General features: G+C 33.2%; 1 protein-coding gene across 2 annotated transcripts; it reads left to right on the forward strand.

Annotated features, from left to right (window-relative positions):
• The first annotated feature begins 16337 nt into the window (after positions 1 to 16337).
• On the forward strand, positions 16338 to 23310 carry LOC141672567 (uncharacterized). 2 transcript variants are annotated; one of them, XM_074479198.1, is made up of 6 exons: positions 16352 to 16480; positions 16616 to 16889; positions 18294 to 19395; positions 19779 to 20198; positions 20779 to 22362; positions 22490 to 23310. In XM_074479198.1, exons 1-6 carry the CDS (start codon positions 16402 to 16404, stop codon positions 23162 to 23164), a joined length of 4134 nt encoding a protein of 1377 aa, XP_074335299.1. In that variant the 5' UTR covers positions 16352 to 16401; the 3' UTR covers positions 23165 to 23310. The 2 variants fall into 2 exon arrangements, with proteins under 2 accessions (XP_074335290.1, XP_074335299.1); XM_074479189.1 differs by having other exon boundaries at positions 16338 to 16889.
• The last annotated feature ends 66 nt before the right edge of the window (positions 23311 to 23376 follow it).

A 23376-nucleotide genomic window follows, 5' to 3' on the forward strand; every position in this document is an offset into this window, starting at 1 on the left:
ATTTGACAAGTCTCAAAAGTCATAACTTTTAATACCGGCCCTTCAAGTAAGTCCCTAAAACGAGGTCCTTCCACCTCATCTTTATCAACCTAAAAACAATTCAAATCGATGAGACGTTGTAATTATAAGAATTTAAAAAAAAACAAATCATGCAAATTAAAAATAGATAAATACCTTTTGTTTAAACCAAGTTTTAAATCGACTTTTGATAATACGATCTAAATCTTGAGGTGTTGTTTCCGGGCATTTTCGCATAACACGATCTTGGTACTTCCTAAAATATAAACAAAAATTAACAAAAATCATGCCTGTGTCATTAACAAAAATTATTACGCATATTTTTTAAAGTAAGATTTTAGTACCTTAGATTAGGTTGAACTTCAGGAGTGTTTAAAAGAACATATTCTTCCGCCAACTCTCGTTCATCATCACTCATGTATCGAGTTCCTTCCTTTTCAAAAGATTGGATTGGATATTTGAACACTTCTAAATTCTCGGAATTTTGCACATCAAACAAAACCTCGTTACGACGTACCTTATTATGGATCGTGTAAGAGGCAAAATAAAAATAACAAATATTAAGAATCTCCTCCTCCATATATCGTTCGGCAATTGACCCATCAACCCTTGCTTTATTACCAACTTTTTGTTTTAATTTGCCCAACAAACGCTCAATCGGATACATCCAATGCCAATAAGCAGGTCCAGCAAGTCTAATTTCTTCGGCTAAATGTACAACCAAGTGTTCCATCGAATCAAACCAACTTTGAGGAAAAATCATTTCCAACAAACACAACGCTTTGATAACCGATTTTTCCATTATTTCCAAGTCGGTTTTTGTAACCACGGATGAACATAAATCTTGGAAAAAGTTAGAAATTATCGTGATTGCATCGGCAATAGGCGCCGATAGAAGTTCACGAATTGCGAGAGGAAATAATTTTTGAAGAAAAATGTGACAATCGTGCGATTTGAATCAATAAAATGTACACTCCTTAACATTGCAAAATGTGATACATTTGAGGAATAACCATCCGGAAGTTTTAGTGAACTAATCCATTCACACAAAAGTTTACGTTATTTTCTAGTAAGGGAATAAGATATTTTAGGTGACTTTCCTTTCTCATCGATCGACAAATGTGGTAACACCCTAAAATTCTTGCAATCTGCTCTTACTTTTTTACGATTGTTTGACTTTGCCGCATTGACAATAGTAAAAAAAATGTTTTCAAAAACATTTTTTTCCGTATGCATGATGTCAATTGAATATCGTAAACTATGTGATGACCAATAAGGGAGTTCGTAAAAGATTAGGACATGAGTCCAATGATGCTCTTCCCCGTATCCGACACTCCTTGCCTTCGAATTAGTCTTTCCGGGTGGTGGAAAAACTAAACCACCAAGCAATTCCTTAACACCCTCACCGGAAAAACGACCACGAAACAATCTTATTTCTTCGTTATCAAAAAAATTACTTTTTTGACGGAGTGGATCATTTGATTCAAGGAATATTCAGTTCGTGCCATAGAAACTACATTTTCCACAATATTTTAATTGAAACCCTTGCACGCTTCCAAGACACACTTGACATCCCATCTTTCCTTTGCCCGACCACCCACTTATCATACTCATAGCGGGATAGTCACTAATTGTCCACATAATAGTCGCTCTCGTTGTAAAATTTTGTTTCAAAGATTGGTTGTATGTCTTCACCCCGGTATTCCACAATATCTTCAATTCATCGATGAGAGGCCTTAGACAAACATTAATATCTTTTCTAATACTATTTGGACCTGGAACTATATCGCTCATGAACATATAAGGTTTTTTCATACACATCGATGGTGGAAGATTGTAGACAACTATCACCATGGCCACACACTATATGTTTTTTTCCCGGTAGTGCCAAAATGGTTGAAACCATCGGTCGCAAGACCGAACCTTATGTTACGAATCTCTTGAGCAAATGAAGGATACCGACGGTCAAAAATTTTCCACTCTTCTCCATCCGCGGGATGACTTATTATCTTTCACATCTCTATTTTTGTACCATCTCATGTGATCGGATGTATGTGCCGACATATATAAGCGTTGTAATCGAGGGATCAAAGGAAAGTGTCTTGAGATTTTTTTTGCTATTTTTTTACCATCTTTCCTAGAAACATCCCGATAACGATCTTCACCACATATATCAAACACAACTTTATCCTTGTCATCTCCATAAAATAACATACAATCATTCTCACATAAATCAATTTTTTCATATTCAACCCTCAAATCCTTCATAATTTTTCATTACATAATAACTTTCGGGTAATGTATGTTTTTTTGGTAACACATCCGTAAGAAGTTTAAGCAAACTATCAAAAGCTTTATTACTACAATGCGAGTTCTTTTTGAATTCCAATAATTTGGTGGTAAAGCTTAATCTTGTATACTTTGTATTGCCGGGATAAATAGGTGCTCCATTTTCAACAATAATCTCGTACAATTTTTAGCACTATCATTTGGAGCTTCTTCTATATTCATAGTTCCCGTATCCGTAGTTTCATAAAATTGATAATTTTCACCGGCTAAATCATGTAACATCGCATTCAAATCTACCGGTTCTTCTACTCTCGAAGGTTCCCGAACACAATAACGGTGATGTGATGTTCGACTACGTTTTCTTCCAATTTTTTCACCGTGCGACGTCCACACGGTATAACTCTCAAGCATCCCTTTAGCGAGCAAATGAAATCTACATCATCAATCTTTAACCAATTCAAATTTTTACAACGTTTAAACGAACACTTCATTGTACCATCTTCCATTCCATTTTCGCTAGCAAAATTTTAAAAAAAATCTACACCAATTCTATATTTCGGTGTCAATTTTATCGCTTTGCAATTGATTACCAATCCAACTTCGATGAATGGTTTCCATCTACAATAATATTTTTTAAAATTAAAAAAAAACATATTTAACAAATAATTTATCATTAATCTCATAATTATTCATGTATTTCATAAAACACACGCACACACACTATAACTACAATAAATGAAACTAACTTACAAATTATCTACTACCAAACTTCAATTCTCACAACAAACATTATATAAAAAAATAAAAACATTAAATACATAAAACAATATTTAATACATACACCAACATAAACATACACACACACTAAATACAAAATATGGAAAGAACTTACAATTTTCTAAAACTCCTCCACTTCAATCCTCAATCACTTGTGTCTTTTTAATTTTTTGCCCAAAATCAAGAAATGAGGGATATAACAAAAAATTAAAAAAAATTGGTTAAAACCGACCGTCGGCGGTCGGTTTTAGGCAGAAGAATAAAACGACATCGTTTTCTCTGTAACGGGTACTTTTTTTTGTACTTTAAGTTAATTTTTTATTATTCTACAAAACCGACCACCCGATATGGTCGGTTTTAACCTGCAGAATTTGTGCATATAAACGACCACATGTAGGTGGTCGATTTTAAAAGTGACACATCAGCAAAACAGTGTCGTTTTATCAGTAAAAGGACCACCTGTGGATGGTCGGTTTTATGTGTGGCACGTCATCGATACGGTGTCGTTTAGTTTGCATATAACCGACCACTGACGTCGGTCGGTTTTAAGGTGACCAAATCGACGTCGGTCGGTTATGTCCGGTCGGTTTTACCGTGTTTTCTTGTAGTGCAAGTGGTCTGGATGTATATCATCTACAGATGCTAAATTAATGTCGTATCATGAATGAAATGCTTTCACCTAATCAACTTGAAGGGGGTCAATAACAATAATTAGTGAATCAGTTACCAGGTATGCTTGTTCTTTAAAATCGTTAAGGGAAACAAGGCTCTCTGTGTACTTGACAGCCCGTCCCCATCTATTAAGAGGAGTCTGCTTAGTGTCTGTTTTTACAGTCATAAACAAAGTGGTGTGTGTCAGGAAAATGATGACAAACAAACTGTCTGTCACCCAAACAATGAGAAACCCATGTTATCATCAAATCAAACTTAACAGCGAAAATTTCAGACCAAGACCCCTTGGCAAAAGCATCATCTAACACATATAGACTAAGAACTGGTATATCACGGGTTGCAATTCAAAATATCCGACCTTACATAAAAACTGAACTTGGGGAAAGGATAAAGTGTAAACATCTCATTGTGGAAATCGAACACCAGTAGTTCTCTGTGACCATCCAAATACAATACCCCAGTTTTGGCATGAACAAATTTCGATTCACGACGAGGGCAATATCTTTGTAGTACTAGTGTTTCAGAAATCTTAATCTCTTTCCAAGAATCATTATTTGCAGAGTACAACTCGGCTTCTGGTGGCACATAAGGCTGATGAGGAGGACAAAGACTTGTAAACAGAATCCTAAGAAGTTTGTAGTCATTGGAAATAGGATCAAAACCAAACTCTATGGAAACAACACCTTCGGAAATTGTGTTGCCGGCATATGATAACTTTTGGAAAATTTTCTGTTAGGATTTGGAAGTAGCTTGAACCGTTTAGTTAACAAATTCCAGATATATATAATATCACTATATTCATTCGATAAACAAACAAGAGCTGATATTAATTATATTATATGAGCTTGATGTGATGTCATCTGGTAGAGCTTAACAGAGTCTTGATGAGTATCATGAACTTCAATGTGATGATTGTAGTTTGCAACATTTAGTAAAACAGGTGATTTGTTTTTGTAGTTGACGAGGTGAGTTTTGATGAACCGATCGTTTGATATAATAGATAGCCACAATTTGCAAACTGATCTGAATCGGAGGAGTGATCTTACAGAGTCGTGAAAGTATGTAGAAGATGACTTCTTCAGGTATATAACTATTACAGTATCGGTACCTTCTGTTATCAATCTTGTACGATAAAGACATTATTATATATATATTGAATATATAACTAATTCATAAGAACATTGCTAATTTTTAAATCACATAAGCATATAAGAATTAACAATTAAATTAGGAGAAGGGTTTGAGAAAACAAACAGAGATTGGATTTAATCTTGAGTCCAGAAAACTGTCTCCTTAAAGCAGTTTCGCCCCGCACCATCCGTGTTTAGCGACATGCTTCCCGGGATAAAATGAGATACTAGTATAATCGATAGATCGAATATACTCTCAGCGAACTTGAACTGAGCCCGAGAACTATCACCGGAATATTAAAAAAATTTAAGACTAAAGAGACCAAGAATGAAAGAGATGACTCTTATTTCCTTGACTTAATAAAACTGGTGCCCTAAGACTCTATTTATAAAGAGAGGCTTGAAATGACTTGTTTTTCTTTTCGATGTGGTACATGGTATTTATAAGAAAAACTAAGGAATAGGTTTGTGCTACTCTCGATGTGGTACAAAACCACTTTTCATATTAAAAGGTAAAACTTTGGAACATCAGTTCTCATTCACCTTTTACTCATTTTGAGCGTGTTAATATGCGTTGGAATCCCCTCGAAGAGAAGAATACGTTTCAATAAATACACACCACTAACACATAATGTGTCTCACTCATATAGAGTCTCAAAATGATTCACAACTTAGTCTAAAATACTAAGTTTATCCAACAATCCCCCACAAATGAGATTGATGGTCCAGTAGCACGCACCACATAGACACCACATAGACAGACAGACGCGGAGCTTGACTTGGTGATAGTTCCGGAGGTCAGATATAGCATACGATAGGTAGAGAATGCTTCTTGAACCTTCGCTTGAATAAGTATATCGACTTTACTGGTAGACAGTATGACGCGATGTCCTTGAACTGTTCGACCATTTGTGTAAACGATGACATACTCATCACTATATCTTTCCTGACTCATTCAGTTCTCATGATTATGTCCATTTTGGCCCTGGAACATCGTCCTGGTTCTGCAAGAGTTTCTAAAGAATTGTGTCTCGCAATTTTCCTTTGAAGCGGCCATACTTCTCTCTTACATAGGTGATCTTTATCTTATAGAGTAACCCGCGTTTACTCAACCGAATATTATGTATTCAAACTTGAAATCCTTGTATTCGTCAAAGATCATTAAAAGCATAAAGCTTAACCTCGTACCTTACGGGTCTCACTGTTTCATCATCATAGAAATAGGCCAGGGGTTACCCCCACAGTGATTTGGTCATCATGATTTAGTTGTCCCATTGAACCAAGTTCTTGGGATCTCCAGTCAGCAAGGTTGGGTGTCCACCATGACGCCGTTAAGCAATAGGCAAGGCTCATTCCTCTCGATGATTTGACAACTATCTCTCGGTCTAACTAGATTCCCTTGTCTTAAACAGATTTGCTCAGTTTAACCATCTGGTTAGTGGATCCAAACATTATCATTTGACTTTACATAGTCAATCATGATAATTCTCGTTGAGAATAGTTGTTTAATGGTATTATGTCCTCATCATAGATGTGAGACATACCATTTCATACACAATAATGTGATCTCCCAATTTGCATATTGATTACACGATATATGCATATTGAAGACACATTTTCCTTGTCATTTAGGAATATCCTTACAAAGTGGCTACTCAGCCTTTTAACTGCATTTATTTTATGCACCAGACTCGTATTCCATCATGAATCGAGCTAAGTTTAGGATTTCCATGACACGACTGCTAAGTGTGAAATGTATTCTCGAATGACTTTTAAGTTCTTAAAGTCAAATATCTAATTTACATACTATATTCATATAGTACAATTAGATATCTTTCTTATTGCAGTCCAAGCTCACGAGCACATATCATATACCTTAAATCTCATTGCAATCACTTCCAAGTGACCAATTTCCATTGTACTCGTGCATCTACCCAGTTTACCAACTGTGTAGCCTATGTCTAACTTTGTACAATTTTAAAAAGTACAACAGACTTGCAATCCTTCTTGATAGATCCTTGTTCATCTACGCTTGGATAAATATAAATCCATTCCAGCTATGACAACTTTAGCTTCGTTGATCTCTTCAAAATTCACATCACCAACATGTGACATGTATCATCTAAAACTTTTAAAGTCACGAAGATTGTAATCTTCAAATAAAAACTTTTCAATCTCATCAAGATTTTCAGAGATGATTCTCTTGTCATTACTTCTCGTAATGATCAGATCACTCACATGCAATCAATTATGACTTGCATATCATGTGTAAATAACACATGCACACTTGTCAATTCTCTGATTTTGAATCAGTTTGACATCTCATATTGACATATTTCACATTTATGAAATAACTTTACTAGTTATTACTTAAGGCTTCACTTGTTATTGATATTACCAGCTTTTAGCATTCCAAAAACCAGCAATTTCAGTTTGCATCATTACCGAGTTTAAGCGTCCTTAAACTGGCAATCCTTATTCACATAGCAACCAATTTTGAGCGTCCTCAAAATGGCAACCATGTCATTTATTTGAAGCCATTGCTTATCATAGCAATATCAAATTTAATATGCCATTATTTCGTGTCAATGTTATTTCACTCAACATGATCACCAAAAATACAGATTTTCTACTCTTGCTTTATCTAGAGCAACCCTCGGGTTCACGTAAATACATATTTCTCCAAATATCTATTTAAAAAGACCATCTCAATGTTCATTGATGCACTTTTAAATTTCACAATACGATAATTTTAGTATCATCTTAATGAACCTTATTCTCAAAACTCGAGAATATTTCATAAATTATATAAGGTCATCACTTTCGACTGTAATATTTTTGTATCAGTCTGACCTTATACTTCCTTCAGACCCAGATATATTTTTCTAATTTAAAAATTCATTTGGGTCCTAATGCTTCTATCTCGTAAGAAGATCTATATATTTTTTAAACAAGATTCTGTCAAACAGAACCACTCTCTCTATTTCTTCACATCCTTTCCCCCACAAAGGACATAGAGAGAACATGCACAATCCATTTTCTAGTACACGTGCTAGAAAATCTTGATTTATTGACTCTCAGTAATAGTCAAATTTTCTCTTGATATATTCACTTATCAAGAAATTATACGAGAAGCGCATTGCTTCTATTAAATTTACGAGTTCACCTTCAAGCAAATTATCAAGACATTCGGGACTAGCAATTATCCAAGTCTTTTGCGCTCTGCAGGTTCATCCTCACATTCATCCAATAACTCGTAAGTTCATTTAGATGACTTTTAATTACAGATCTACTAGGATCTACTAGCTTATCGCATAAGCATTCCTAAACTCTGTAATAGTATTCTTACGAATCTCAAAAATTAGATTCATATATCGGATATTATTAGACTCAACCATTATATATGTATCCATCCAAAATATCTCAATTGATTTTGGATCTCATGCTACCAACAGAGGTATTGGTATCAAGTTTTGAGATACCCCCACATTTCAATTATTTTCAAGAATGTTTCATTACATTCCACTATTCATAGAAAATTCAATAATTTTCTATTTTAGATACCCCCACAATTTTAATATTTTACAGAATGTCAGAAAATATTCCAAAACTAATAGGAAATTTAATTATTTCCTTCTGTGGTATCATGTTTAAGGAACGATTAGCCCTTCATAACTAATATCCTCAAATTCAGTGATAGTCTGAGCTGATCACAATCGTTTTGCATCTCTCTCAGAGCGCAACTCAAGCCTGCATCTACTCCATTTATTTAATGCGAGTAAGGTGCAACGACCTCATGAATATTCACGTTGCAAACAGAATTTTCCCGGTGATTATTCATCATCAAATTTATTCACTACCATCTTAATTATCTGTATTAAGTTGGATTTACCCTTGAATTTATAGAGCACACATCTCTCTATTTAGCTTCAATATTGACTCGACTATGAGTACGAGTGATAAATGTTTTACTATCAAACCAGACAGTAAACACGTATCGTGTCACTACCTCTCATCTGAGCAGGTTTTACGTCATTCATTAAAACCTATAAGATTTTAATATCATATTTAAAGAACTTCCCGTGGTTCTTATCATTAAAAATTCAATTACCGAATTTCTCTAAACTATTTACATGGTTCACACGAACCTACATTTCTGGCTCACCTACTGGTACAACCATAAAAGGCCCAAGGAAGAACATAAATCTTCAATAACCCCACATTCAGTGATCCTTGATCAACTGATGCGTTAGGGTTAACAACTTTTCGGATTCTCTCCGAAGTTCAGCATAACTACTGAGATCAATATTTGCCGTATTAAGTATCATATGGATCACTATAATAGGCTCGTGTGTCACTGCCGCAGCAGACCGACACCAACACGTGAAATTACTATTTAACTGGAGGAAAAATCCAACCAGAAAAATATAATTTATGTGCCGACCCATAACCTGTACTCCAGGCCCATTAGGTTTTTTAATGTGGAGAATCCTGAGCAATTGTAAATCTGGTTCACTTCAGTTGCCCACCTCGTCACATTATTTAACAACAAACATGTTATTGCATTCTATCCAGTATTACAAGTTTGTGATATAACTCCATTATTAAAGATTAAACAATAATAATTGATGCCTTATCATCACTCAACAATGATTAAAAATTAATCACCAAATAATCAAGTTTCATCATGAAGGGTCACATTTATGTAGCCATATCATTTAATTGCATAGCAATATCATGTTATGAACTTGCAAACACGCATGTAAACTATAGCATATACGATTCTTGTATCAGTGTACTAATAGTTCCAAAATCAATTCAGAATTAAGAAATCAATCACCATGTTAACAAAACATAATAAGCTATCCATTAATAGCGAAAACATGGACGAATTTTAAATTTGGGTTTAATCTACCAATTTATAATGATCAACCCGAGAGAGATGTCACCAAATATGTCCACTTGAATATAAGTTGATCATAAATCAATAACCATTAAAGCATCAATAGCCTTATAAGAAACCAATTATCCAACAACTTTGTGCTTACTTTTGCCTCGTATCTGTTATGCTTAAACAAAGCACCACTTAAAATCAATTTTATATTAATTTCAAGGACATGGCAACAAGTGATCAAAGAAATTAACGCACTAAATTTAATTTAATTAATGAGGCAAATAATGGCCACTCATATACCCATAAATGAATCCAATTTAAACAATCAAATTGACTTTTGCGTCTACTCACAAGAAAGTATGAAAATTGAAGAATACTGCTTTAAGATTGTTATCAATCTTGTACGATAAAGACATTATTATATATATATTGAATATATAACTAATTCATAAGAACATTGCTAATTCTTAAATCACATAAGCATATAAGAATTAACAATTAAATTAGGAGAAGGGTTTGAGAAAATAAACAGAGATTAGATTTAATCTCGAGTCCAGAAAACTGTCTCCTTAAAGCAGTTTCGCCCCGCACCATCCGTGTTTAGCGACCTGCTTCCCAGGATAAAACGAGATACTAGTATAATCGATAGATCGAATATACTCTCAGCGAACTTGAACTGAGCCCGATAACTATCACCGGAATATTGAAAAAATTTAAGACTAAAGAGACCAAGAATGAAAGAGATGACTCTTATTTCCTTGACTTAATAAAACTGGTGCCCTAAGACTCCATTTATAAAGAGAGGCTTGAAATGACTTGTTTTTCTTTTCGATGTGGTACATGGTATTTATAAGAAAAACTAAGGAATAGGTTTGTGCTACTCTCGATGTGGTACAAAACCACTTTTTATATTAAAAGGTAAAACTTTGGAACATCAGTTCTCATTCATCTTTTACTCATTTTGAGCGTGTTAATATGCGTTGGAATCCCCTCGAACAGAAGAATACGTTTCAATAAATACACACCACTAACACATAATGTGTCTCACTCATATAGAGTCTCAAAATGATTCACAACTTAGTCTAAAATACTAAGTTTGTCCAACACCTTCATCTTCTCCTCGCCATTACAGATCAAGTTAATGTTACGTACTTGTATTGTTCCTAAACCCTAGTGCCGGCTCCCGTAAGTTTGTAAGTAGCTCTTACAAAATTGTAGACAAATTCGATCTATGTGCGGTTTGTATATATGTACTATTATGTTGAATATTTATTTATTATTTATTTCAATTTTTTAGGAAATTATTTCTATCTCTTTATTAATAATGACGTGTTTAAATTAAAAAATTTAATAATTTTTTGAATTACTATTAAAGCAAGTCTGTTGCTAAATTTAAAATAATTAGAGAGAATTATATTTTGCATCTCTTAAATTTTGCTAAATCTCAATTTTATATACCTATTCTCCGAAATTGTAGTTCGTAATTTAAAATCGATTTAATATTTAGCCTTAATTATTATTTTATACAATATATCTCATCATTTCTCTTCACGAATATATTATATATGTTGTTGAATACAAGAATTTGGGCTAAAAAATTGACAATACCAAAAAATACACTTTGGTACTAAAATAGGATTTTACCTACAATGTTAGTTCTATTTACAACCAAATTATTCTATGAAATTTTGTCCATGTCTCCTAAATTTTATTTAAACACAAATCAATATACATTTTATTAAGAATATCCATAGTTACCTTAGTCCAAAATATATGACCAATTATTCATTTATACTAAAATCAATTATAATTATGCATTGAAATAAACTTTTTTCATTTTACTCCTATAATATAACTATAAGACCTATTATTGCGTTAATAAAATCAAGTATAACTATACATTAAAATAAACTTTTTTTCATTTTGTTGACCAATTATAACTGTGTTTTGGACTTGGTACGAGGGGAGTTTTAGATATAAGTAAAAAATAAGCAATATTATGTATAAAATACATCCCTCTCAGCCGCATCCCTTATTTCATCCTTTCTGTTAGGATTTGTCTATTTTCAAGTAAATCGAAGGGCTTCCACTGGTTTTCTCCGGTGGAAAGTCTCAACCCCTTCATTCTCTATTATTCTCGTTTATTTCCTTTCAATAAAACCCAAATTTTTGGGTGTTTGTGTGTCTCTCCACTTGGAGTGTGTGTTTTATCTCTCCTTTTGGAGTGTTTGTTATGTTTTTATTTAGTCATGCTTGGGTTTATCTGGTGATGGATCTGTTGAGGACGAATTTATTGATATTTTTGGTGATCTGCAAAGCCTGCATCGGATCCGGGACGGTGGTGATTATTGCAAGAGCTTACCTTTCACAACTAAAGATTGTTCATCATTCATGGGTTTATACTATCGGCATGTTTATAGCTGGTATCCGGCATGTAGATAGTTAGGGTGTCTTCGTCATGTCTATAGCTGGTGTCCGACATGTAGATAGCTGGGGTGCCGTTTCTCCAATCTCATTTTATGCGATTAGTGTTTCTGAACACTGGGCTAACCATAGTTTTTATGTGATATGGTCAATTGCGATGTTGCAATTTTCAGAGATGCTGCTGCAATTTTGATCGCTTGGGATGTCTTTGATTTCGTTTTTAATTTCAAGAATTTTTAAATTCTATGTGTTAAACGATCAAGAAACAAATCATCTAATTGTTTTTAGTATGTTATTTGTTTTATCACCTGGTTGTATCGACAGTTGGGGGTTTGTCCCGACTGTACTATATTCAATTTAATGAGAATTTTCTGCATTTGTCAAAAAAAAGAAGCAATATTTGATAATAAATTGATCCTATTTAGCAAAAAAAAACAGATCCTACGAATTATAATTAAAGTATAATTGATTTTTTGGGGAAGAGTAATTAGCTTGTTTTAATTCTCTTTATGCATAAACCGCGAGGCTTGTGGAGTTGTGCTCCATATATAAAAAAGATAATTTTTAGAATCCTAAATAATATTCCTTAGTCATAATTTATCTGTATTGTTTATTTTTTTTAGTCAAATTGACTCCATTTTGATTGAAATAAAAATTTATTATTTTATAATTTTGAAAAACTAAAATTACCTATTAAAATAGATTTAATATACTTTCTATTGATATAATTTTTATAAATATTTTCAGTTATATACTATAAATTTTTAGTCAAAATTGGATATCGCGAAAAATTAAACAAAACATATAAATTAATAAATTGATACGGATAAAATATATAACTATAATTCATTGATCATTTTCTTTTTTACATCTTAAGTATACATTAATCATCCTTGATCGTGAAGGTCAATCTATCCGGGTCAAGTCAAATTAACCAAGTTAACGGTAATATCATTACATTACATGCAATTAAAATGATGCATATGATTGAAAATGAGTTATTAAAAAAGGATTTTTTTTGTGTACCGATGGGCACACGTTAAGAGTTAGTACTTATTAAGGTAGAACTCATTAATAATGATGGATCATAAAAAAATTTACTAATAAATTTTTTACAACTTATTAATTATATTTTCTTAGCATGTGTCATGGGTACACACTAAACAAACTGTTTTCAAAAACGCTATTCAGTTCATTGATAATCGACCACCTTCAGATTTCATCCATTTATTTACTATGATGCTCCCCGGGAATAATACCGTAACACGTCTAGAAATATTGGTTTTGTTTGTAAGTTATTTTTTTGGCAAACAAAATAATTTTTAAAATCAATTTAGAATTTTGATCAAATAAAATTTTTAATATTAATATTGATAGTTAATTATTTGAAATTTCTTTTGATCTCCTAATTTTTCGAAAAATTACTTGGATAAGTTTTTAGATATTTTAAGTAGATAATACTTTAATTTGTCAAAAACTCGCCTGCATGAAGCTGGAAGCACTAATAATCCCAGTCAGCTATACGGCAGTGAATTTGTTCCCGGGTAATTTACTAAAAACAATTAAATTCAATCAGTTACTAAAAACAACCTACTCAATAAATTAAAACATTAACTTCAAGGCTAACGGTTAATTGCCAAATAAGCTACTATTATTGGTTAGTAATACTAGAGGCACAACAAAAAATGTTACAAAATGATGTGTTATAACCAATGTGGTAGTATGAATTTATTTTATTAGTGCTTTTGATACGAATGTGGCCGGCCATATTCATTTAGCCAATAAAATTTGATATATGGCATTTTATAACTTTTTTAGAAACAAATTTGAAACCTGTTATTTTCTATTATTAGTTTAGGGAGATTCAGACATAGCATAGTTCACGATAATGTATTTGTGCATGTATATTGCATAAGAGCATCTTCAATGAGATGTGAAAACGGTAGCATAGTTCACGATAATTTTTGATACTTTTGACACCCTCCTAAAATGGCCACAATGTTATATGTCATAATAAAAACATATACTTTAATATCTATTTTATATTATACTTGTATATTAATAATTAGATAATTTTGAGTGTTGATTGTTGGAATAAGTTTTGGTAACAAAGATACGAAAAGTACAATCCATGAAAGAGACAATAATATATTAATTTTACTAGCCTAAAACACGTGCGATGCACGAATTATTTTTAATATTATATATTTTTTAAATTTAATTTGAAATTTTAAATATACAAATAATTTTTAGTTTGGTAAACCGACCAAATCCATCTAATTATATTCAGGTTTATTTTAGTTTAATTTTTTCAAATCCGGATCAGTAGTAAAAAATTTATGTACCAATGGTAAAAATTTATGTTAACACAAATAAAATTACATATTAATTTTTTTTATTTTTCTATAGTAGGGAAATCGCAGCCGCTAGCCTTCGTGTGCGCACTGGGTAGGTATAATCATAAATTTTCCTTTTGTGGGATTTGAACCTGTAACCAAAAAGATAGTTATCCCGTCTTTAATCAACTGAGCGAACCCTTACGGGCTATATTTTACTTTAGCTTGTATAATTATTTTCTTATTTTAATTTTGATTTATCATGAATTAATTATATAATATTTTTTAACCCGGATGAATAGCATATCTTGATTTATTTTAATTCGACGTAATTATACTGACCGAGGAATCATCGTATTTTCATTTTATTAAATTAGTAGGATATTGTAGAAATTAAAGAAAATCCGTAATTATATAAACCCAAATATTGTAAACATGTATCTAATATTAAACTTTTAATATTTCGGCTATTAAGGTCGAATCTCGGTTGTCCTACTCTTCTAAGCCTACATCATACATGTCAACGAATTATGAAGACTTTAATTTTATTTTAACTGAATCAATAATATTAAGAATTATCTTAAGTTTGAATTTAGTTTTAGTTTTAGAGTAGATTAATAATATAAATTATTTTATTTTAGTCTCGGACCTGTTATATCAACCCAGCTAATTAAATTTAATTTATTTTTAATTTTATTTTAACTGTGGGTGAAAATTATTTTGTTTTAAATTACATAGATAATATATTTTGTTTTAGCCTAATGACATTATGTCGACCAATGTATTACGTTTGAATTCTTTTAACCCGATTCAATAAAAAAAAATTAGAAAGATTGGTAGTATTTAATACATATGTCCCCCTTATTTATTTATTGTTTTTTTCACATGCTTAACATGTATTTTAAGACAAATATAAAGTTTATTTTTGTAATTTATTTTTAAAATTCTCTTTTTATATATAAAAATTTGAATATTATACTTTTATTTAGAAGAAAAAAATTATGCATCTACATTTAATAAGAGCATTTAAAAAATTATGCAGCTACCCAATATAAAAAATTGAGTGGGACGGAGGGAGTACTATTTTGTTTTAACATAGCATGAGATAGCAAATCTTGATTTTTGTCTCAAACTCAATATATCAACCAAATTGAGCTAATTATATTTAGTTTTTTGTTTAATTTTATTTTAGTCTAGCTGAATATTATTTTATTTTTAGACCAAATGGATAATGTATATAGTTTTGTTTTACCTTGATGATATTATATCGGCTAAAGGGAATTTCTTAAAATTTTTATTTTATTTAACCCGTTTATTTTTTTTGTTTTAACTTAATGACATTATATTGACAAACAAATTTCCATTCAAATTTTTATTAGTCTTCATTATTTTGTTTTAGTCGGGTTTACAAATTCAACTAACTGTATTTAGTTTATTTTTATTCTTTATCTCATATTGGATCAACAGTATAATTTCTTTTAGGCCAATCCAAGTGAATATTATATATTATTTTATTCAAACTAAGATTATTAGTTTAATTATAATTCTATTTATATTTATATAATTATATTGTAAATGCTAATTTATTTATGAGAGTATTTAATTTTAAATATTAATATCTTTACGGGAACCATACCGACTGCTAATCAAAATTTTATTATTTCTTATTTAATGCAGTAATGTAAATCGGTGAGTCGGACAATTTTGGCAAATTTGATTAAGCATGATCTAAGTACATGCATGAGCATGTACTGTATATAAGTCCCTACCCGCATATAAGCTGTGGACCACATTCAAGAGACTGTCTATCATAAAGCAAAGTATATTCACTCAAGAACACAAAGTCTTGCAAACAATAATAATGTCATCGGAAACTGACGTCACTTCCTTATCATCTCCACCTCTACGCCTCCGTTGGGACGTGTTCCTAAGCTTTAGAGGTATAGACACACGCAAAAACATCACACACCACCTCTACACAGCTTTACAAGCAAAAAATGTACGAGTTTTTCTAGATAATGATGGATTAACTCAGGGAGACTCACTAGATCCAATTCTTTTCGAGGCTATCGAAGACTCTGCTGCTTCCATTGCTATGATTTCAGAAAATTATGCTTCTTCCAGGTGGTGCCTGGAAGAATTGGCAAGGATCTGTGAGGGTGGGCGCCTGGTGCTTCCTGTTTTTTATGGAGTTGATCCTTCTGATGTACGAAGACAAACTGGACCGTTTCAGGAACACTTTCGAAAACATGAGAATAGGTATCCGAGTGAAGTTGTTCGGAGATGGAAGAATGCGATGAAAGAAGTCGGTGATAAATCTGGTTGGGTTCTGGAGAAGGATCAGTTTAGGTAATTATTAACAGTAATTATTACTATTGAATTTGGATTTTGTTGATGCATGCATAAGTTAATTAGTTAGATATCTTAGTTCAATTTCTGTTTGTCTGGTATGAGTTAGGAAATATTATAAAAATATTGGATTACAAAAACACATCTATTGGCTTTTGGGTAGTTGAATTAAAATATGCGGAAGACTTTGTGTAGATATGGAAGTCAGTGATATTAAAATACTAGGTGTGTTGTTAAGAAATCTGCTTCAATTTGCTAGGTTAATTACAAGTTGGTACTCCCTGCACTTGACTAACTTTACTTTTTCATGTGTAAGTAGGTGTAAGTAGCTTCCGGGAACTTAAAAAATTATTAAAACAATACAAGTACTTTTACACAATTCACCACGTACATATTCACCATGTACAAATGTTGACCGGAAAATGAGCTTACAAGTTAAAAGATCTTTTTTTAGGGATCTGCACATTTCACCAGGTTCTTGTGTTCAGTGTTTCTATACATGAAAACGTCCTACTATTGACTATACATTGACACCATGGAATCCTGAAATTATACATCTTGGAGACTTGAATTACCCTCACGGTTATTTACTGAATAAGAACTTAAGAGGTGTTTGGTTTGGAATTATTAGAGCATGACATTCTGATAAACACGAACATGACTCTACAATGGGGCTGAATGATTCTTTTTTCCTCTGGGTTTATTTTTCATCTAATGAATTGTAATGTAAATATGTAATACAATATCCGGAAAATGAGTTTTTTATTTGAAATTTTTTATAATATAATCGAAATTGAAAGATACCCAAGATACGTGACATTTAGACGATAAAAGTTTAGTGTCAGAATAAAAAACATGTAATTGTATCTAACCGAAAGATATCCAAGATACATGGCATTCAGACACGAAATGTTTAGTATCAGAATAGAAAATCTTGTAATAGTATATTATCGAAAGATACCCAAGATACATGATATTTAGTAGTATAGGAATAGAGAACCATGTAATCATAAATAATCGGAAGAAACCCAGGTACATGACATTTAGACAATAAAAGTTTAGTTCAAGAGTACAGAACCTGTGATGAAAAATACGTCACGATGAATTACTTAGAAGAAGATTTTGGCTGGGATTTATTTTAATTTAATTGTTCTTTTTCATTCCTGGGAAGATAAAATAAATTTTTTGTTTGGTATTGTCACAGAACAATCGTGCCACTTAAGTAGAACATGATGTTTCACAAGTCCCATTTATTTGACCAACAACACTCTTTACATGCAGCACAGAATTTTGATATGGAATCTCTTTAAGCTTCTTTATATGAGGTTAATTTGTTTAAGTTTGCAAATTAGTGTGGTCTTAAGAGTATGTATGATGTTTCCCACTATACATGTTTACTTGCAGTGAAAATTCGAAGGCCATTGAAACTTTAGTTAACAGAATCTTGGCCGAGTTAAGCAACAGTCCTGAGGTGGTGGCTCCCTGTGCGGTCGGTCTAGAAGCTCGGTTGGATGAACTATGGAAAATGATAGATCTTAAGAGCACAGATGTCCAAGTTTTGGGGTTGTTCGGAATGGGTGGAGTTGGCAAAACAACCCTTGCAAAGGCTCTCTATAATAAGCTTTTTGGTCACTTTGCATGTCGCATTTTCATGTCAGATGTCAGAGAAACTTCTAAAAAAAATGGTTTAGTTACGCTTCAAGACATGCTTATTCATCATGTTTTTAAAGGGGAGAAACACGTATCTGATGAACGCTCTGGTAAGAGAAGGCTTAAACGTTTACTACAAAATGAGAGAGTTCTTATTGTGCTCGATGATATTGATGATTTAAGGCAACTAAATGCATTGGCTGCAAGGAAAGGGTGGTTTCATGAAGGAAGTATTCTCATAATCACTACTAGAGATAGAGGAGTTTTACCTGCACATCTTGTGAATGAGGTATATGAGGTGAGGGAACTGGATCCATCTGATTCAATCAAACTCCTCAGTTATCATGCATTAAGAAGAGATCAACCCACAAAATCATTTTTGGACATGGCCCGCGAGTTCGTGTTGCTGACAGGAGGATTGCCTTTGGCACTGGAAGTATTTGGTTCTTTTTTATTTGATATGCGAAAACCCAAGGAATGGGAAGACACTTTGCAAGACCTTAAGAAAACAAGTCCTCGCAATCTTATGGATGTTTTAAAACTAAGTTTTGATGGCCTTGACAAGCAACAACAGTGTATTTTCTTAGATATTGCATGCTTGCTTCAAAATATAAATTTAACTAGAGATGATATAGTTGATATAATGAGGGGTTGTGGTTTGGGAGCAGAGTCTGCAATTAAGGTCCTTATAGCAAGATCTCTTATAAAGGTTAAAGCGGACAAAACTTTTTGGATGCATGATCAAATTAAAGACATGGGCAGGCAAATAGTTCTAAATGAGAACCTTGTAAATCCTGGAATGCGTAGTAGACTGTGGGATTACGATGATATACAGGGTGTCTTGCTCAATCGAAAGGTATGCCCGTAGAAAATCATCTTTTTGTATAATTAATATTTTTGTTATTATATGCAAATTATGTCAGCTGTAGAATATAAGCCCTGCCGAAGTTGATCTTCCAGAGTGGTAGTCTGTTGAAAATTATTATAATTAGCAAGAATTATTAAAATCTAATACAATATAATCTATACTGGATTACTGGTGAAGGCGTAAAGATGGTACTATCAGTATCTTTATTTTCTCTTGTGTTTCTTTATCCATGCTAGAAAGAACTATGATCTACTAATTGACTGCTAGCATTTCAAAATAATCTTTTTGAACTAATTAGTATCAATTTTACAGTATGTTAATAAAACTGTATTATCTAAATTCATCTAATTACTGTAAGTGATTTATGTTAGGGGACAGAAAATATTCAAGGTGTCACTCTCGATTTTAACCAGAAACAACAAAAAAAACGGGGGGTATTGAGTGCTCAAACAATTGCTTGGTACAACCTTCAAAATAGTCCTGGTGTGGTCTCTGCACTAGCATATTTGAAGTTGATGTTCAAGGACTACTGTGAACATGAGGGAGAAATGGTTGTCTCTACTAAATCATTTGAACCGATGATTAATCTGCGGATGCTTTACATCCGTGATGTGACACTAAAAGGAAATTTTAAGCATTTCCCTACTGAACTGAAGTGGCTGCAATGGAGAAAATGCCCTCTTGATTATCTTCCTTCTTTCTATCCTCAAGAGCTCACTGTCCTTGATCTTGCTGAAAGCAAACTCAAAAGCTTCTGGGGTCAGCAGAGGTGGTATTGGTACAATAAAAAGGTAAAAGTACTTATTTGATGATCAACTCATCCATGATATAAGCTCTTTTGATCTTATAATATAAAGTAAAAACTGCTGTGGGTCTTGGTTTTTTGGAATTTAATTAGTCTGCTTTATATGATAAAAATCGGATTTTTATTGAAGTAAGGTTAAAATGTGACCACGCTGGTACTCAAACACAGGATAATAACTTGAGTATGTTATAATGCATCTGCTTCAGTTTATCGAACTAACTGAAATTAGGACTTCATCAGACACTTCTAAATTATGGTGTATCCCATAACTCTGGAGTCCTATGATGTTTTGCCTTTATCATACTTTCTTCCTCTCCTGTGTGGTGTCGAAAGAGTTTCTGGATATTACAAGTTTTGCTTTACAGAATGTTGGGCATGGAGGCATCTCTGACTACACTTCCTAATTTACTATGACTTAATTAACTTTTCCTTTAATTTGGTCGCTGCTCCTCGGGTGAAGCTCAGAACTGAGTGTTTAGATTTTGTTCTGCCTACATATTTCTATTTCAAAAAAAAAAGTTATTTTATCCCAACAATCTAACCGTGCTGGATGCTTTCTTCACCAGGTGAAAGGGAACTTGATGGTTTTGAATCTCCACAGTTGTTGTAAGTTAACTGCTATTCCGGATCTATCAGGCCATCCTAACCTGGAAAAACTGATTCTTGAGGGTTGTATTGAACTGACTAGGATTCATGAATCAGTTGGGGACTTGAAGAAATTACTTTATCTAAATATGAGAAGATGTACCAGTCTTATTGAATTTCCAAGTGATGTGTCTGGGCTCAAGTGTTTGAAGACTCTTGTCCTTTCTGAGTGTTCAAAACTAAAAGAACTACCAAAAGAAATGGGAAACATGAATTCTTTGGTTGACCTGCTCCTTGATGGTACAGCCATAGAAAATTTACCAGATTCCATATTCCGGCTTACAAAACTTGAAATTCTTTGCCTGGAAAAATGTCTGTCATTAAAAAAATTGCCCTTTTGCATTGGAAAGCTGGTTTCTTTAAAGAAACTTTTGCTAACTGATTCCTCACTAGAATATTTACCCGATTCTGTCAAAACTTTGGGAAATCTTGAGGAGTTAAGCTTGATGCGCTGTAGATCACTTACTGCTATTCCGGATTCTGTTGGAGACCTCAAATCCTTATGCAACTTCTGGCTTGATGGTTGCTCAATTACAGAGATGCCAGATTGCATTGGTTCATTGATTTATCTGAAGGTCTTATCTGTTAGCGAATGTCGTAGTCTTAACACACTCCCAGTCTCTATCGGACAGTTAGCTTGTATTATTGAGCTTCAGTTAGATGGGACATCAATAGTGAATCTTCCGGATCAGATTGGTTCCTTGAAATCACTCCAGAAACTTGAGATGAGGAGATGTAACTCTCTTAAATCCCTACCAGAAACATTCGGTAAATTACTGAGTCTTCAGACACTGATCATCGAGAATGCTGCTATAGAAACGTTGCCAGAGAGTTTTGGGCTATTAGAAAATCTCTTCATGCTAAGGTTAAACAACTGCAAGCATCTCTGTTCACTTCCCTCTTCATTTGGAAATTTGAAGTCCTTGTGTCACTTGCGCATGAAAAAAACTGCGCTAAGAGGCTTGCCTGAAAGCTTTGGGATGCTCTCTAGTCTAATGGTACTGGAAATGGGCAAGGAGCAATGGGCAGAAGAATCTTTAAATGCCCAAGAGCCTACGCTTGTCGCACTTCCATCTACTTTCTCTAATCTTTTCCTTCTCACAGAGTTTGATGCTTGTGCGTGGAAAATTACAAGTGATATACCTAACGATTTTGAAAGGTTGTCACTACTGAAAGATCTAAAGTTAGGGCACAATGACTTTTGTCATCTTCCATCGAGTTTAAGAGAACTTCACTTTCTCGAAAAGCTTGATCTTGCTCACTGCAAAGCGCTCAAAGCTCTTCCACCACTTCCCTCAAGTTTGACCGACTTAAATGCTGCAAATTGTATAGCGCTGGAAACCATATCCAACTTATCAAATCTAAAGCAGCTAACAGATCTGCACCTTTCGAACTGTGAGAAGTTAATCGAAATCCCAGGATTTGAATCACTAACGTCGTTGACAAGGTTGCACATGTGCGGTTGCCAATCATGCTCTCCGGTGTTGAAGGAAAAGCTTAACAAGGTCAGTAGTCTCGCACTCACGCCCAATGATAGACTAGTGCTGGTTGGACTTGGCACTTTCATGTATATGCCAGTCGTATATCAGTTTCAGAACAATGTTTGATTTATATTTAACTTTTGTAATGCAGGCTGATTTGAGGAAGATGAGGAATCTAAGTGTGCCAGGCAGCGATCTCCCACATTGGCTAACACAAAAAGTGGTTAGATTCTCAGAGCAAAAAAACTTTGTGATCAGGGGTATTATTATTGGAATAATTGTGTCTGTTGATCAACACATACAGAATGATATAAGGGATCAATTACCTGTGTTGTATGGTATTTTTGCAAAAATCATTAGGTTAAACATGCCTGTATTTACATCGGCATTGAACTTGCCTGGTGTTCCAAAAACACACGAAGATCAAGTTTATTTGTGCCGGTATTCACATGAACATCCATTAGTTTCTCTTTTAGAAGACGGTGATGTAGTAGAGGTATTTGTGAATGAAGTGCCTCATCTTAAGGGAGTTACCGTGAAGAAAAGTGGCATCCATATTATTTTTGAAAATGACGATGACTACGACGGAGATGAAGAATTTCTTGATGAAAGTCAGCTTTCGGTATCAGAGAAACTAACAAAGTTTCTTAACTCTTCCAAACCAGGAAACGTTACGAATTCCAGTGATGAAGAAGAAAAAACAATGCAAGAGACGAGGTCAAGAGCAGCCGCGAAATCTAGCCACAGAAATACAATTCTCATCATCTTTGTTCTTTCTTGTTTGGTCGTGTTAATAAGTTGGTTTGCATATCCTTTGGCTATTTGAAGACTTATCTTAGTCACTACAAAGGTCTATCAAATTTTTAAATGTATCTTCCAAATTTTAGTTCTCGCAAGAACTATCGTTTATTTCAACAAGGCATGATCCGTAGTTTCATAATTTTGTTATTGAATTCTACTCCATAAACATTATATTGATTTTTGCCAAAGTAGTACGGTCTTCCTTGTTTTCTGTCTTTTTTTTTTGCCAAGTCTTCT

This window comes from Apium graveolens, chromosome 1, assembly GCF_009905375.1.
Source record: "Apium graveolens cultivar Ventura chromosome 1, ASM990537v1, whole genome shotgun sequence".
NCBI classification, from domain to species: domain Eukaryota; kingdom Viridiplantae; phylum Streptophyta; class Magnoliopsida; order Apiales; family Apiaceae; genus Apium; species Apium graveolens.